The sequence below is a fragment of the Aulostomus chinensis genome, chromosome 7 (genome assembly GCF_037954235.1).
Source record: "Aulostomus chinensis isolate RoL2024-O1b breed Wild chromosome 7, RoL_Achi_v1.0, whole genome shotgun sequence".
NCBI lineage: Eukaryota > Metazoa > Chordata > Actinopteri > Syngnathiformes > Aulostomidae > Aulostomus > Aulostomus chinensis.
Genome location: NC_141326.1, coordinates 12,382,005 through 12,398,096, shown reverse-complemented (window position 1 = coordinate 12,398,096; position 16,092 = coordinate 12,382,005). Strand labels below are relative to the sequence as shown.

The following is a 16,092-nucleotide window of genomic DNA, read 5'->3' as shown; positions in this document are numbered from 1 at the left end:
AATGATTTACCTTCATGTTTTACAATCCATTTGCTCTCCCAGTGAGGCAGATGTGCCTAAACTCTTGCTGAAGGAAGAGGTGGAGCAGAAAGATCCAGTAAGTGACACTGAAGACGAGAGAGGATCCCCAAGTGTGCCTTCTCCTCCCTTTCCAGCTGTTCTCAGCCAAAGCCCTGCTGCACGTGAACACAACATCACACAGTGCTCCGTGTGTGTGGAAGAGGTAGGTCAGACACTTAATTGTCAACAAATCAGGGTTTGCCTGACAGGGTGACAGCCTGTTCATACGGTTGTAGTATGGAGCTCCATCCAGCCTGTGTATCTTTCTATTTTTTCATTGATTTTGAGAGTTTCCAGCTTCACAAAGCTTAGAAATTACATTAGTAACATTTCCCTTTCGCCCGAAGGCTAATGGGATAGGCTCCAGCCCCCCCGCGACCCTTAACAGGATAAGCAGTAGAAAATGGATGGATGGAACAACATTTCCCTTTTTAAAATGTCACAGCATCTGTTATGTAAATATGGTCACAACCAGAGATGGGAAGAAAAGAAGTACATATGCTTTGTTATTGTAATTAAGTAGATTTTGCAGCATGGTGGTGCAGTGGTTAGCACTGTTGCCTCACAGCAAGAAGGTTCCTGGTTTCTCTGTGTGGAGTCTGCATGTTCTCCCTATTCCTGTGTGGGTTCTCTCCGGTTCTCCAGCTTCCTCCCACAGTCCAAAGACATCAAGAGAGGACGAGGCTGATTGATACTCTAAATTGACTGTAGGTGTGACTGTGAGTGTGAATGGTTGTCTGTCTCTATGTGTTGGCCCTGTGATGGACTGGTGACCTGTCCAGGGCGGACCCCACCTCTCGCCTGAAAGCTGCTAGGATAGGCTCCAGCCCCCCACGACCCTTAACAGAAATAAGCGGAAGAAATGGATGGATGGATGCTCTCTCTCTCAACTTTTTACTTTCTACTCCTTACATCTTTCAAATGAGCTTGTTTCTTTAGTTTTTGACTGACAAATGATGTGAAACACATAAAAAGAGAAACTACTTTTTGTTTAAATAGATGGATAACTTGCTTGCTGTCCAACTTCAATGACAGTAATTTATGTAGATGTTGTCCACCACTTGTCAAAAATGATAAAGGTAGATAGGAAAAGATGTCCTCCAAACATTAAGAAGCTTAAAGAAGACATCTGCCATATTCACTGGATAAAGAGAAGGACAAAGACAAGTAAAAGACACTCGACCACTGAGAAATTCCACCTAGTGTAGTGAAGGACGTGATGTTTGTGCTGTTTGAAAATCAGTACAGAAAGTTTTTGAAAACATTACTTTTTTTTGTTATGAAATTATCTTCTATATAAGTAATGAATGTCTGTACTTTTGCCATCCGTTCACAACTAAGTTATTTTGTAAGGGATAACATTATCCTGCCATTATTCCAGAAATTAGTAATTAGTGATATTATAAACGTACAAAAGAGGAATTAATGGCAGAAATTATAGCGTAGATAGTTGCAGAATCACGTAAATTCATGTTGAGTTTGGACTCTTGCAGAGCATCAATTTGAATGTTTTGCTTTTGTGTTTGTAGATGTTCGATATCTTGCCCAGCTCTGGTTATTTGCAACCTGGGGAACAGCAGGTGGTCTCCATCTACTTCTATGGTCATGACTTTGTCAGCAGAGAGGTGATAGCACAGTGCCATGTGGAGGAGGGGCCTACATATGAAGTCCTACTCAAAGGAGAAGCATCAAATATCAGCTATGGCCTCGACTCATCCATTGTTGACTTTGGTCTGCAGGTACACATTTGTGTGGATTCATTCATGAGATTATCATGACAGATGGCTAGAAGGAAGGTTGAGGCCGTGGTTAGATTAGAGGATGCTTCATGGTGCAACGTAAGGGCAAAGCTTGCAGATATACCTGCCTCCCTGATGTCCTGTTTTCTTTGCCATGTATTTGCTCTTCCATGATATCTCTGTCAAAATGAATTTGATTCTGTTCAACACATTAAGTCATATAGCTTATTAACCAAACTTTGAACCGTTGGTGTCAGCTGATGCCTTAGTCCCAGGTGTTTGTATCGATAAATTGACTAAATTTTGAATTGGTACATCCCAAGTATTTTCAAAGAAAGTACTTTTTTCACAAATGAAAAGACTGGGGAAAGAAGGCACGCTGAGTTTTGATTGTCACTGCTGAGTTTTCTGTGATTTAGTCTTTTACAGCTCCACACCCCCTTATAGAAGCCTGATTCAGACCAGTAATCACTGATATTTAATTGAGGACATTGATTTTTGATTTAGTAGGAATGAGCAAACATTTCTCTGACCTTCTTTTCTGTTCAGCAGTTTCTTTCTCTTGCTTTCTTGTTTCACTCCTGTGATCAAACACAGTAAGACACACTGCGATTTGGAGGAATATTTTATGTTACTACTTTTCTTGTTTGTCACGCTCTAGCTCTGTCTTCCTCCCCTTTGTCAAACCTCTTACTGCAGTTGAAGTAAATGCCACAGGAAGTAACACCAATTTTAGCAACCCTGGTCACTGTAAATCTCCTTTACATTGTCTTCATTGATGAAAACATTTAAAACAGAAAACATCTGTCTTCTCCCAATCCCTCTCTTCCTGATTCAGAGGTTTGATCATGTAGGCGAGGCTCAGGTGACCCTGAGTAATACTGGCTCAGTGGGCTTCAAATTTATCATTGAACTGCCTCAAAAGGAGGAAGAGAAAGATGAGAAGGCAGAGGGAAAGAGGTCGGACCCAGAAGACAATGAGTGGCAAATAAATAATGAGCAAAATGAAGAGTGTCAGATCAAACCTGCTCATCCCATAGTCATCCCCGCCAGGGTGAGTTTGTTTTTAGAACATTTAAGATGCATTAGGGTCGTTTATAATGTAAGAGTTATTTTTTTAAACTGCTTTTATGTGTGACAGGGGTACATTGATGCAGGCATGAAGCAACGCCTGCGTGTGCTCTTCCTACCGGGCGTCCCTGACGTGTTTGAGCAGCAGATTAAATTGGTCGTGGCTCACCTGCCACCGCAGAACATCACACTGACTGGAGAGGGAATGTTCCCAAGGATCAGCCTGAATTTACCACGAAACCTGTGTATGTATAAACATGCGCAACATACACATCAAGGCAAAAGATGGGAGTTTACCATAATAAAGAGCTTCAAAATCATTTTGCCAAAATCCTTAACTGTATTGTCAACAGATTAACTGTTATATTAGTTAATCTTGTTCGCTCAAATTTAAGAAATTGTGTATATCAATTGTGTATTGTATAGAAGTTTTGATCCACCAAATAACCTTCATGCTGCAAAACAATAAACACAAACACAGTTTATATTCCTGGTGTGATTTGATGTCGTGATTCTCTCGCACTGCAGCAGAGGAGCGCTACAGAGATGTGGTGCAGAAGGCCAGAGCAGCTGTGGAGGCTGATAGCAATGAAGTCGACAACCTCACAGTCAGTGACTACAACACATTACTTTGTTCTGCACAACAGATACCCTCTAAATTTTGTTTTAAGAATCATCAGGCATGGACAGATGTTGCCATGTGAGCAGTATGGAAGTACATCTTCGCTGTGGGTAGCCAGCCTTTTTTAGCAGGGCTTTCCCTGTTTCTTATGTGTTGATTGATTTTCTGGGGAGCCCTGTTCACCAGACAGGACCCATTAAGTTAAAACAGAAATGTTCTTCTTGTCTGCTCAACATTTACTCACACTTAAGCTTGTTGTCCAAGCATCCATTACCATGCATATTTGTGATTGCTCTCTTTCAATACTGTTTTAGCAACTTTTGAGAGTTATTTACCTCATCCCACTTTTTCAATCTCCAGTACGAGGAGCAGCTTCACATGGAGATTGAGAGGACACTGGTCAAAGAAAATGCTCTTGCTTTGACCAAGAACCACCCAGTGCCCAGAGGCAGAAAATGGACCAAACTTAGCAAGTATGCACACACACACACACACACACACACACACTTGATTAAACAGATGGTCCAATGACTGGATTGAAGTGAGGGCTGTGGGAAACTGTTGTGAACCAAATGAATGACACCTGGCTGAGGGTTGGTACTTGGTCATGGTCAGTGTTAGGTTGTAGTTCACTTGATTGCTCAAGATCCACAATTTTGTCCTGCAGAATATGGCTGGGTGAATTTTTGAAAATTTTTATCACATTGAGACGGTGAACTAACTTTGCTTTAGCGGAAATGGGAAGGAAACTATGCTGCATTGTTCATGCATGACATCAGAAAACCCTCAACAGTCCAATTTTCACTAACTAACTTAATCCCCCACCCCACTACCTCTACCTCGTTCCAGGTGCCTGCTCCCAGAGTATGTTTTGGATTTTGGTCATGTCATTCCTGGCAAAGTTATCTGTCACACTGTGAACATCACCAATACTGGATCAGTTGATGTGTCCTTCCAGGCCAACTGCAATCCTCTCATTGGCACAGGTAACACACAAATAAAGGCAACACACCATTAAGACATTACTTATAGAGAATTTCCAGTAAATCTTTGCCTCTAGTTAAGATTCAGCATTTCTGTGGTCCTGTTTCTTCACCTCACCTGTATGTTTTACTGTCTGTTTTGTTTTTGCTCTTGAATTTGATTTTGTCTTCTTATTGTCTTTTTGTTCTCACTGACCCAAATTCCACATGTTTAAAAGTAATGCAGGGCTCATTGTTTGAAGGGCCATAGACCCTCAGACTCCATCGATAAATAGTTGAGATCATCACATCAAACTCAGGCACATACAGACAGACCAATCTATAGAGAAGTGATTTCTTGCTTTTATAGATTAAAAACAATATTGTGATGGTTTGGTTGCTCCTTCAAAGGTTTCACTGTAGAATATGATCGTGTGAAGGACCTGCCTTGTGGTGAGACACTGGCTTTCCCCATCAAATTTGACCCCCAAGGAGCCCAGCTGCAGCTGGGCCACATAAGTGTTGTTCTGGCAATACAGGTACACTCTCATGATTTCTGTACTTCCCATTTGGAGAGAAAAAAGTTACATTGTCAATATTTATTTATTTGTACTCTACTTTTTGTGATGAGCAGTGTTGTGATCTGTTATCGAGATCCTTCTGTTTGGGTTACAGTTGATAGGTGGTCCAGTGGTGCAGGTGCAGCTGTGTGCAGTGGTGGCAGTGCCAGGACTGTCTGTGTCGACAGATTCGCTGCAGTTTGACAAAGTGCAGTGTGGCATGTGTCAGGTGATACAGACTGTGATCAAAGGAGACAGCCAGGATGACTCCATAGATCGGATAATTGCGCACATTAAAAGCTAATGTACTTTTATTGCACATTGTATTGTCCTTCAGTGTAAAACTAGTGATGAGTCAAGTTTAGCATTTCCAACACTGTGCATTGAGACTTGGCTATTAAACATAAAATAATGTAATTGAATGATCTACTTATTTTGATTGTAGTTGAGTGTATGTGTTTGTTTTAGGTGGAATGACATCAAAATGCTGTCAAATTGTTGTTATTACATATCTAACCTAATATCCTACCAGATGAAGACGATACAGTTGATGAATGAGGGGTGTGTTCCCTGCGACTGGAGCATCACGGAGAAAATGAAGCCTTTTAAAAAGGTACAGTAGTACCTGCAAGTAAGTAAAGGAGCAAAGACACAGTTGGTTTTACTTTAGGAAAAGTCCAAGAAATTTCTACTGTGCTTGGATTAAAAAGCTCGTATATACAGTAGATGTCACACCTTTCAAGAGAGCCCTGTCCCTGTTCTTGCAGGTTGATAAGTTCCTGCCTCTCCATCAGCGCAAACTGATATTGCAGCAGCAGCGGCCGCCCCCAGTGGTCTTTGAGGCGGTTCCTTGCTCTGGCGTGCTGCCTCCTAATGAGTGGGTCTATGTCCAGATCAAGTTCAGTCCTGTTCAGGGGGTAAAGAGCTTTTCTGATTCTAAAGCCTGTAGGCACATACAGAGTAAACTGTAAGCATATATTATATACATTATGTAAAGGTAGTATGCACATACAGATTGTTACGGGTTACAAAATAAAACTGAAGTACAGTAAGACACTTTGTCTTTGCAGTGTGGTTATACCAGTGAGTTAATGGTCCACGTGGCTGAGAGCAGCCAGCAGTTGTCCATCACAGTGCAAGGCCAATGTGAGGAGCCTCAGCTGGAGCTCTGTACATCACAGTTGGAGCTGAAGCCATGCTTGCCTTTCAGTACTGAGGCTGAAGCCGATGTGACGGTCAGAAACCCCTGCTCGTTCCCCATTGAGTTCTACTCCCTGGAGCTCGACACTCAGTATCTTGAGGAAGAAAAGGTAGTGTCACTAGAATGTATTTTATTCTATAGTATACTGTTTTGAAAAGCTAAACAAAACCACAGACATGATTGGAATCTGTGAGGTTTACTGATGACCATCAAAGACCTCAGGAACTGTTTACTGTAGGACTGCAATGAGATCAGAGAGTGGGCGTGGGAGGTTGTTTACTAATCATACTATGAATATTCTTCCTCTGGTGAGGAAACTCTTGTTTTCTTGAATCAAATGTTATAAACAATTCATCCACCAGAGGGGAGCAGAGCTTTCAGTTACAAGAAATCTTATGCAGTCTAAACTTTGATAAGAGAAATATCTGCATATCATCATTACCTGCTCTTAAGTTTTACCCCCCCCCCCCCCCGAACATCACCCCATGCAGATCCTGCGTCTGATGCAGGATTTTGACAAGAACAATCAGTTACTGCTGCCTCCCAGAGCTGCTGGAGAAAGCCTTCCTAAAGAGCTTCTTGACTACTACAGGGATCACTGCACTCAGCTCAAAGATCATGGTAACATACAGAAGACCCCGGTGTTCATCTATGAAGAATGAATTCACAAACCTGTAAATGTGTTTTTGATCTTATCTATCTACTAGAGCTGGGAGAAGATGGTGAGACCAGTGAAACACCGGAAGAAGGAGGGGTTTTGAGACAAAACAGCTCCAAGCTATCTGACTACAAAGATGATGACAAACACTCCACAACTGTGATTGGAGCTGGACTGTGTGAGTACAACTGTTTTGGAGCAAAACGGCAAGATCATATAAGTTTGCTTTTGCCTTTCCAATACAATGTGCAGTACAAGAGAATTCAAATTTTTGGGTTTTGCCATGGTGCCTGAGTTCGGTAGCCTAGAGGCCACAAAGCCACGTTGTAAGATGACGTCTCTGGAGGAATTACTGAGATGACAGTCAGGATATTACCTGGATTACTTTGATTCTCTGTGGCATATCAGGGTGTCAGAACTCAAACAATGATTGAAGTCTGACCGAAGTCGGATCAAAATCCAAGATTTCAGTAAGAAACCCCAAAAGATTGAACCAGCAAACACCAATGTGAGAGATTAGTCACCCATGGCGCCTCAAAGTCCAGTAAACACACTGCCATCATTTAGTTGTTTTGTCCTCTCTCCAACAACGGTTACTGCTGGACACAATTTAATCAGGGGCCTTTACAGCACTGCACAACAGCACAACATTCTCCAAATTTGACAATGAACTCTGACTTAAATGTCACAACTCACGGCCCCTACACAGAGCACATTGGCTCTAATGCCCTGCCGCACATGGTAAACTAGACTGGTGGCTCAGGATGACACTCAGCTTAATAAAAAAACATTTCAACCTCATTGATTGTGTTATCACAAAGATAACCATAAAGTCCAGCCTTCTGTTCGAACAAAGTGCTAAATCAGGCTCTGTAGCGTTAAACTTGATTGATAACTACATGTTATAAAAGATAGACATTCACAAGTCATTCATTTCTCTTTGTTTTGTGTTTTCAGTTCTTTCTGAAATGGCAGAAAAAGGAATCGGTGAGCTGACCCCCGTATCCAGAGCAGTTGCCTGCTACATGGGTTTCGACTTGTCTCCTGAGGGTGTGGCTGCACGCAACCGCAGAGGCATCGCTGTTATTGTTTATGGAGCCCCACTGACAGGTGAAGCACTGATAATTAGAACAAAAGCATATAGCTAGGTATAGTCTATATGTAATCGTAGTTGAATTAGAAGAGCTGGTAGTAATGGATGTTGAGAATTACAAATGTTTTCTGCTCCTCCGCCTCTTCAAGTTAAAAGCACCACTGCAGCTGCTCTTGCTGCTCACTACGGAGGGGCCTGTTTAGGAGTTGATGCTGTGTTCACTGATGTGCTGATGAATGGCACCTCACCTGCAAGCCTGACCGCACGAAGGCTGTGTGCCCGTGCTGCTGCCCAGCGTGCTTCCAACAAGGCGAAAGAAGCTGGTACGCAAAATACACTGGGGGTTGAAAAGTGACATCTGCTACAGACAAATAACCTTTTGCGGTGCTTTCAGTGTACATTATCAAGGTGTCAAATTGCTACCCAGCAGAGCAGCTTACAAGATTGTGCAAGACTAATTCTTCAAAGCAGCACTGTGTATTTAGGGATCATGGATCCTCTGTAGTAAGACAGCATGGTAAAAATAACCATGTAAATAAAGATATCTGCGTGCCTCCAGCTCAGGTCTCAGAAGATATGAAAGCCTCAGAAAGGACTGCCACTGTTGGAGCCTCAGATCCAGCTCCAAATTCTGCGCCTGAGGGGGTTCTTGCGGGACCTAGCACAGGCAGCTCCAAGAGAGATGACTCCAAAGCACTTCAGGAGACTGACAGCACACACATTGCTGCTTGCCTGGTACAGCTTCTTGAAGTTTAATGTCATACAATGTGTTTTAGCTTCACTTGGCACTGTTGAAACTTTATAAGCCTGGTCTAAGACTTATATATATTTGTATAGAATTTTTGTTTGTAAAGTGAGAGTGTGACAGGCATATACTGGGGACGTCTTAATCTTTGCAAACAAATTTACTTTTTCTACTTCAGGGGGTAGAGAAGTCTGCACTCAGCAATCTCTTGCCTGCACAGCTACTGGTTGATATACTGGCGGAAAGATTGCAGGTAACAATTCATCCTCTTTTGATTCCAGCTATTTGCATTTGTAACCTGTTACATGTTGTGTCTAACCCTTGAATGTTAACTTTCTTTTTTCCTTTGCTGTCTTGTTATGGGTGCTGTCAACGTGATAATAGTTAAGTGATTGTTACCGTGGTGTTGTGATTGATGGCTTGGAGTCAGTGTTCACTCAGTCAGTGGCCAGCACGCTTCAAGTGGTTCTCAAGGCCCTTAATAAGAGAAAACACATTTATGTAGTCAACTTGTTGGACTCCTACACTGCCCTGAAAGATCGCGAAAGAGAACAGAGGGAAGCTGAGGGTAAAATACGCACACACACACACACACACACACACACACACACACACACACACACACACACACACACACACACACATTTATAAAATCATTGAAGTTAATCAAATGCACTGAAGATGTCATTCATCACTGAATATTGAACAATATTTTTTTCAATTTCAATACATTTTATCTTGCAGAGGTTATGGGAAATATCCCAGTCGAAAAATTGAGGTTTTTTTTTTTTTTTTTTTTTTTTTTGCTTTGTTCATTATTGTTTGGGGACTCATACACAAGCACATTTATGACTCAGTACACCTTCTTGCCAGTATTTTTACTCAAACACAGCAATACATTAACACATACATTAAATCTGTTAGTTAGTTAGTTAGTAATCTTTATTTTGAGCTTAAAAACAGATAATGATATCAGTAAAGGTGATATAAAAAAGGAAAAGAGAATATAAAGAAGAGAAAAAGAAACATGACAGTAACTTAAAAAAAAACAAGTTAGGACAGCTCAAAAAGGAGTAGGAAGAAGTTAAGAAACTTCTTCAATCCTACCCCCCATCTCTTTTTTATCTATTTATAATACAGTATCATACCATAATTACTATGAAACCGATATTATTATAGATTATATATACTTTCCGATTTCAATTTTAATATACCATAAATCAACTGTATTCAATGCTATTGTATTACACACATATTGCTATATCTAATATTATATCCATATACAACAGTCAATACAATTTCAGTTTCAATCTACCGATTTCAATTTCAACATACCATAAATCATCTGTATTCAGTACAATTATATTACACACATATTGTCATATGTAATATTATATCCATATACAACAGTCAATACACTACCATGTTACTATATCTCACACATCTCATCATACCCAAAGCCATATCAGTATACCACATTTATATAATACTAGATTTGTTTGTTTGTGTACTATTATACAATAATCAGAATAATCAATAATATACTATAATTGTGAGTACTTGAAAGGCAAAATACAATTTTTGGGTGAAGTATAAATTAAAATAAGTAGACTACTTATAAGAAAACACAGATGTAAATAACAGTGTTTCAACAAATTTCTAAAAATGGGTCTGCAAATTTGTGCTCGTCCTTCAGAGGCTTTAGAGGAGGAGAGAGCTCGCCAGGAAAAGCAGTGGCTGCAGGATATGGACGAGGAGGAGTATGATGCTCTTCTAGAAGATGAGAAGGAAAAAATTATTGAGCATCACAGACAGCAGAGACTCAGGTATCAGCTCACTGTTCGCTGTTATCAATGGCGAAACTTTACCATCGAACCTGAATTTGTCGTCACGTTGCATATCCACCATCTTTGTGCTTAGCAGGCAAGTGTGGTTAGAGGGCTGTTCAGTTTTGTATTCAACAGTAATAGAAAAAAAATGAAAGAGATTGATGAGAGATAGAGATGTGATTGTTTTTTTGAAACTGAATATTTTCGTGCATTTGTGTGTCTTAAGGGTGCTTGAGGAAAAAGCAAAAATCCTGGAAGAAAAGAAGCGTCAAGAAGACCTAGAGAGACAAAGAGAAGATGAGCTAAAGAAGAAGAGTAAAAAGGTTGGAAAGAAGGAGTCGAGGAGGCTGAGTTCCCTGGATGGAAGGCAGGTCTGTGTCCCGTTCCAATATTCCTCTACTCATAACAATATGCAAGCTCCTATAAGTGCTTTCTTTGTTTTGCAATATTCAATGGGCCTCATTCTACACAAATGTATTCTTACACATGAATGGACATTTAAAACCCTCAATTTAGGAGGACAAACCTGATATTTATTATGTATTTGTAACTATTGTGTGCTGTAGATGATCCTCCAAATCCACTGGGATGCTAAATCAGTGCAGGTGCTCCAGAAACAAATTGTGTGTCATTTTAAAATTTTGTTTGCCTTTTCATTGACTCTCAAAGTTGTGTATCAGTTTCAGCAGATTCACACACAGGTACAATAATATATACAGTCATGTATCATCCAATTTTGGAATTCTTCCATTTCATGTCATTTCCAGTCAACAGCTGCAGCGTTTACTTCCAAAGAATCCCTACTGGATACAAGTGAGCAATGTCATTTTAATGAAGGTGCCAGCATGAGTAAGTAATCCTGCCGTTGTAAATTCAGTGATATTCGCATTTGTATGAAGGCGTTTCATTGACCCTCTGTCCTCATGCAGCACATCAAAGCAAAGAAGCAGATCAATCACAGAGGAAGACAGAAGTGATCTCTGGAGACAAACAGGGAGCTCTTCCCCAGCCTACAGATGAGGTTGAGGAAGAAATGGTGCGTTTACAGAGGAGCCAAGTGTGTAAAAACTGTAGAAAGTAAATTCACTTCACTGGAGGGCAGGGCAGTTCATACTGAATTTGAATACAGTTTAACAGATGTAGCAGTGTAGTCACTTTCAGTTGTTTTGTATTAACTGAGTTATGTACTTAAGTACTCTTTCTTTATTTAGATTGTTGTAGATGAGCTGCAATGTCAGTTTCGCTCATATGAGCAGAGCCAGGCCAAGGTGGAGCACATCTGCCAGTACTGGGACAGGGCCCGGGGTTTATTACTGGTCCCACTGGAGGCCCCGCCAGTGTTAGAGGATGTCCGAACAGAGAGACCAGTGAGTCTTTTTTTTTCTTCTTTCTATAAAGTTTGTGTTATTGGAATATTCTATTTATAACAGGAAACATAAAGCAAACTGTTGAAGTGAAGCTATCTTGCTTCACCATCTCTAAAGTGCTGCCTATCATCAAACGTTTGCAGTGATGTAACCATGCTGTAAGGACACTTAATGATATTTAATAATTAGCTGTGTATTAACATAATAATACACACATCTAGTCTGTACAACAATCTGGTAATATTGTTGGACTGCTGGTTTACTGGGCCAAAAGGATGAACTGAAAAGATTTTGGTGGTCAAAGGTCAAGGCTAGCTGACAATTGTTTTAGAAGATATTCAAGCCAGGCATTCTTTTAGAGTTGAAATGCAATTAGTGCTTATTGCAAATGTGCATGTGGGTCTGATAACACTAACACACACAGGGTGGTCAGAGTAAAAGAGAAAGTGTCTATAATTCAAGGGGTCTTATCTCAGAGAGTTGACTGTGGGTGAGAACCTTGGGTCACCCTCATCTCCTCTGGTGCAGGACGACCAGAGCAAACCATTATCTTCTCACATTCCTCTTCCTCTGCACTGATAGTCCAATCTGAGCAAGTTCAGGAGCTTCTTGTACCTCTAATGGTAGAATTTAATGAGCAAGAATAAACAAAGGCCTCAGTTTACAAGATAGAGGACAGAAAGCTGTGATCACACTTATGACCTGGCTGCTTTGAGGAGTTCAACCCTTCAAAGGTTTCAGTGTAGACAATAGTAAATTGCTCTAAACAGGTCACATGCCAAAGAATAATATGTTTAATAGCAAGTGAGCCTACATGGTAGTAGACTTACATGGTTGTACCACAAATGTCTGTGAATAAATAAATATAGTAGATAGTAATTATTTCTCACACAGGCCCAGAGCAAGTTATGGGGCCCACCACCATGACAGTGTTTAAGTTTGGGAATCTTGTGCAGGCTAAAAAAGCTTCAGTGTTTTTATTTCAAAAATGTGTAACCCATTCACCTCACTGCTGTGCAGACCCCTGTTGGAAGAAGATCCAAGAAAGCCGCCAACAAGGTTCTATCTCCAATGCCTGGTCAGATGGCCCCACCGGCTCTGCCAAAAAAGGCTGGAGACATCATCCCTCATATTGATGTGAAACGAAGTGGCCAAGGCTTTCCGAGCGTGTCTGAGATCTGTGAAAGCCTGCCTCTACTGGAGGAGGTAAGGCCAGGAATTAATGTCTTTTTCTGTTTAAGGAAAATAATTTGAGCTTTTGCTTCCTTCTCACTCCCTCTCTGTTTCTTTGCCTGTAGATATTGGATGAGTTGGAACTGGGACCCAATGGGCCAGCCATCCCTCCTCCCATCATGTTCTCTTTGGTTCCTTTCCCCAAAAAGAGGGAGCAACCTGAACTCACTTATGAGTGCTTCACTATCCTGGGTTTCTGTAGCCAAGATGATGTATGCACACAAACTGCAAAATAACCATGTGAAACTTATTGTCCTGTCCCAAGGCACCACATCATTTGAAAGGTTTAGCTGGAGTTATCGGGGATGTGAGCGTAAAGTGACATTTTAGATTCATTGAACAGGGGTTGTGTGAGGCAGCCATGGGTCTTACCTTCAGTAGATGTGGGTCAGCAAATCCTCTGTGCCACCAAAAAAAGAGAGTTGTTTTCATGTCCTCTATATTTTTAACATTATTGCTTTCACTTTTGCCTTGAGACACCCCTTTCTTTTGAATCTGCTGAATTCAATTTCAGCACATCCTTATATTCACACACAGGCTGCACGTTACAGCAGCACTTTCCTTGTGTGTGAGTGTGTTTATTTGTTTGATAAAATTATAAAGGTAGAGGTAAGATCTATGTTACATATGGCAACCCCATACAACCCTACCTCAATAAATACCTTGAATGTGGACAAAATATATTGCTTGATGATCCTAATATCCCAAAAATTAGAATTTTAAAATCTAAATGGTGTTGTGGTTTTGTGTCCTCAAGGAAGAGGGCCGCAGTCGAAGCAAGGCCAGCTTCAGGCAGGCTTCATTTACAAAGGACAGAGATAAAAAGAGCAGAGAGAGTCAGAGAAGCAAGAAACGAACTTCAGCCAAGACAAAGGCAAAAGGCTCGGACCAGTCATCCACATCTGACAGCACAGAACACGTTCAAAACTTAACAAAAGCAGCACGGAGACAGAGCCAGAGGCAAGGAGAACACTGTATTCTCTTTCATAACGTTTTTGTCTTTCACCTCTGTGTTGTGCACCATTTGTCTCTTTGGTTGGAGAGACAATGATGAGATTCTAATGAAAAAAAAATGAGTTGTGTGACTAATCGTGTATCTCTGTGCTTTTGTGCAGCCAAACACCAAATCGCTGGATTGTACCAGCCAATGGTGAAGTGGTTTTGAAGGTTTGTTTCTACTCAGAATCTCCAGGGATATTTGAGCAGAGCTTCAACTTTGAGTTAGTGGCCACCAAGAAAAACTACCAGCTCCACTGTAGAGGAATTTGCACCTACCCCTCCATCTGCAAAGACTACAAGTCAGTCTGCTTTGTTCACCTTTAAAGATGTTAAGATCTGCTTGAGTAAAATAATCTCTAATATAATGGATTGAGTAACAGTTCAGTTCTAAGCCTGTGTGAAGTAAATATACATCTAATGTTTACATGCATTTACTGTATGACAACAAACTCATAGATGTGCAGTAAACTGTGAATGAACACAAACAAGCATGAGCGAGTTGATCCAATTGAAAATGCCAGCTGGTCCTGCACGATTCTGTTTACTTGAAGTGTTCTAATTTCTGTGTTTCTGGATTGTGGATATAGAATAAGAAGACATGGATTGTACCAGCTGAGACTCTTGAGAGTTCATAAATAGATGCTATCGAGCAGTTTTGATGTTTTGTTTCTGTATGAATTTTTAGCTATTAGTTTCCATGAGCTTCAAGCCAAGTTTACATGGCAGGCTCTGTATTTTGTTGTCGTTGATAAGTGACGTAGGAGGGAAATAAAACCCTTGTGAGCTCATGACAGGAAATGTGAAGCGATCACCTTAAACAATCATTTTTAAGGTTTGCTTTGCTGTAAAAAATGCAATCACTCTCTTTTGAACAACACTGAAATCATTACGCAAACATGCAAAAGTATTTCCAGTATTATATTCTTTTTTTCCCAAAAATTTGTATCCTATGTTGCAGTTTTTAACTCTATTGCGTTTTATTACTCATCATATTTCCACAGGACTATTTTTGCCCTCTGCAAAAAGGTGCCACAAGTGGTTGAAGGACTGCAGAAGACATTCGTAGTCAAGCCTAGGTTCTATGAGTTCGGACAAATACTCTGTAGCAAGACCAGAGACAGGTAAGAGGACCAATTGCTGGTTTACTGTGTTTGTGTTTGCCCCTGTTTATGCATTTATACATTCACATGTCTGTCTGTGCAGATATAAGGAAAAGAAGTACCCAGAGAACACAGAGAGACTGGTGATCAAAAACAGTTGTGGTCTGGAGACTGAGCTTCAGTTTAGTTTCCAGCAGGACACCCAGGGTAGCACATACCTGCTGGATCCCCCCACCATGACCCTCAAACCCCACCAGTCACAGGTACCACCTGGACTGTCTGTTTACACGAGCCATCAAATTAGTACACACAAACATAGTAACATTTAGGATATTCTTCCATCTTACTAGGAGCTGACTGTGTGGGCATACCCAACAAAAGTTGGACATATCACGGACAGCATTGTGTGCTCCATCAAGGACAATCCTGAGCCTGTCATCATCCAGCTGTCCTGCTGGGGAGTTCGACCAGAGCTGGAGCTGGACAGCAAGCATCTGAATTTTGGCAGGGTTTTGGTGGAAAGGTACCAGGGGGAGGGGCAATTCACTGTCAGCTTTAAAAGCAATTATTTAGTTTATTACCTATTAAACTGTCTTTCCTCTTGTCTATGAAATCTTATCCTTCTCTCAAGGTGGGACACTCGTAGTGTGAGGCTCCATAACAAAACAACCCTGCCAGTGTCCTGGAGACTGCAGGGTGTGGAGGAGCTGGGTGATGAGTTCAGTGTGCCTCAGAGTCAGGGCATCATCCCACCGAACTCTTCTTTCCCTCTGAACTTGAACTTCAGGTCTAAGAGGCCTCTCCATATTAGGAAGCTTTTACGTCTGGAGGTGAGCAGATAGAGAAGTAGATG

The 16,092-nt window shown here is 41.0% G+C and overlaps 1 protein-coding gene across 7 annotated transcripts in view; it reads left to right on the top strand.

Annotated features, from left to right (window-relative positions):
• The window catches only part of hydin (HYDIN axonemal central pair apparatus protein), a 59,936-nt gene that overhangs the window by 23,518 nt on the left and 20,326 nt on the right, over window positions 1-16,092 (top strand). For all 7 annotated transcript variants that reach the window (XM_086208486.1, XM_086208483.1, XM_086208484.1 and 4 more), the window contains 32 exons: window positions 43-223; window positions 1,590-1,799; window positions 2,638-2,853; window positions 2,941-3,115; window positions 3,399-3,478; window positions 3,853-3,965; window positions 4,342-4,478; window positions 4,866-4,993; window positions 5,130-5,243; window positions 5,547-5,627; window positions 5,782-5,931; window positions 6,085-6,324; window positions 6,707-6,836; window positions 6,923-7,051; window positions 7,831-7,983; window positions 8,116-8,289; window positions 8,526-8,701; window positions 8,890-8,964; window positions 9,096-9,279; window positions 10,408-10,537; window positions 10,767-10,911; window positions 11,308-11,389; window positions 11,470-11,576; window positions 11,752-11,907; window positions 12,928-13,113; window positions 13,206-13,352; window positions 13,898-14,100; window positions 14,256-14,438; window positions 15,141-15,260; window positions 15,343-15,502; window positions 15,590-15,762; window positions 15,871-16,069. In XM_086208486.1, coding sequence (XP_086064612.1) covers window positions 43-223; window positions 1,590-1,799; window positions 2,638-2,853; window positions 2,941-3,115; window positions 3,399-3,478; window positions 3,853-3,965; window positions 4,342-4,478; window positions 4,866-4,993; window positions 5,130-5,243; window positions 5,547-5,627; window positions 5,782-5,931; window positions 6,085-6,324; window positions 6,707-6,836; window positions 6,923-7,051; window positions 7,831-7,983; window positions 8,116-8,289; window positions 8,526-8,701; window positions 8,890-8,964; window positions 9,096-9,279; window positions 10,408-10,537; window positions 10,767-10,911; window positions 11,308-11,389; window positions 11,470-11,576; window positions 11,752-11,907; window positions 12,928-13,113; window positions 13,206-13,352; window positions 13,898-14,100; window positions 14,256-14,438; window positions 15,141-15,260; window positions 15,343-15,502; window positions 15,590-15,762; window positions 15,871-16,069 — 4,837 coding nt within the window. The remainder of the gene's footprint in view (window positions 1-42; window positions 224-1,589; window positions 1,800-2,637; window positions 2,854-2,940; window positions 3,116-3,398; window positions 3,479-3,852; window positions 3,966-4,341; window positions 4,479-4,865; window positions 4,994-5,129; window positions 5,244-5,546; window positions 5,628-5,781; window positions 5,932-6,084; window positions 6,325-6,706; window positions 6,837-6,922; window positions 7,052-7,830; window positions 7,984-8,115; window positions 8,290-8,525; window positions 8,702-8,889; window positions 8,965-9,095; window positions 9,280-10,407; window positions 10,538-10,766; window positions 10,912-11,307; window positions 11,390-11,469; window positions 11,577-11,751; window positions 11,908-12,927; window positions 13,114-13,205; window positions 13,353-13,897; window positions 14,101-14,255; window positions 14,439-15,140; window positions 15,261-15,342; window positions 15,503-15,589; window positions 15,763-15,870; window positions 16,070-16,092) is intronic.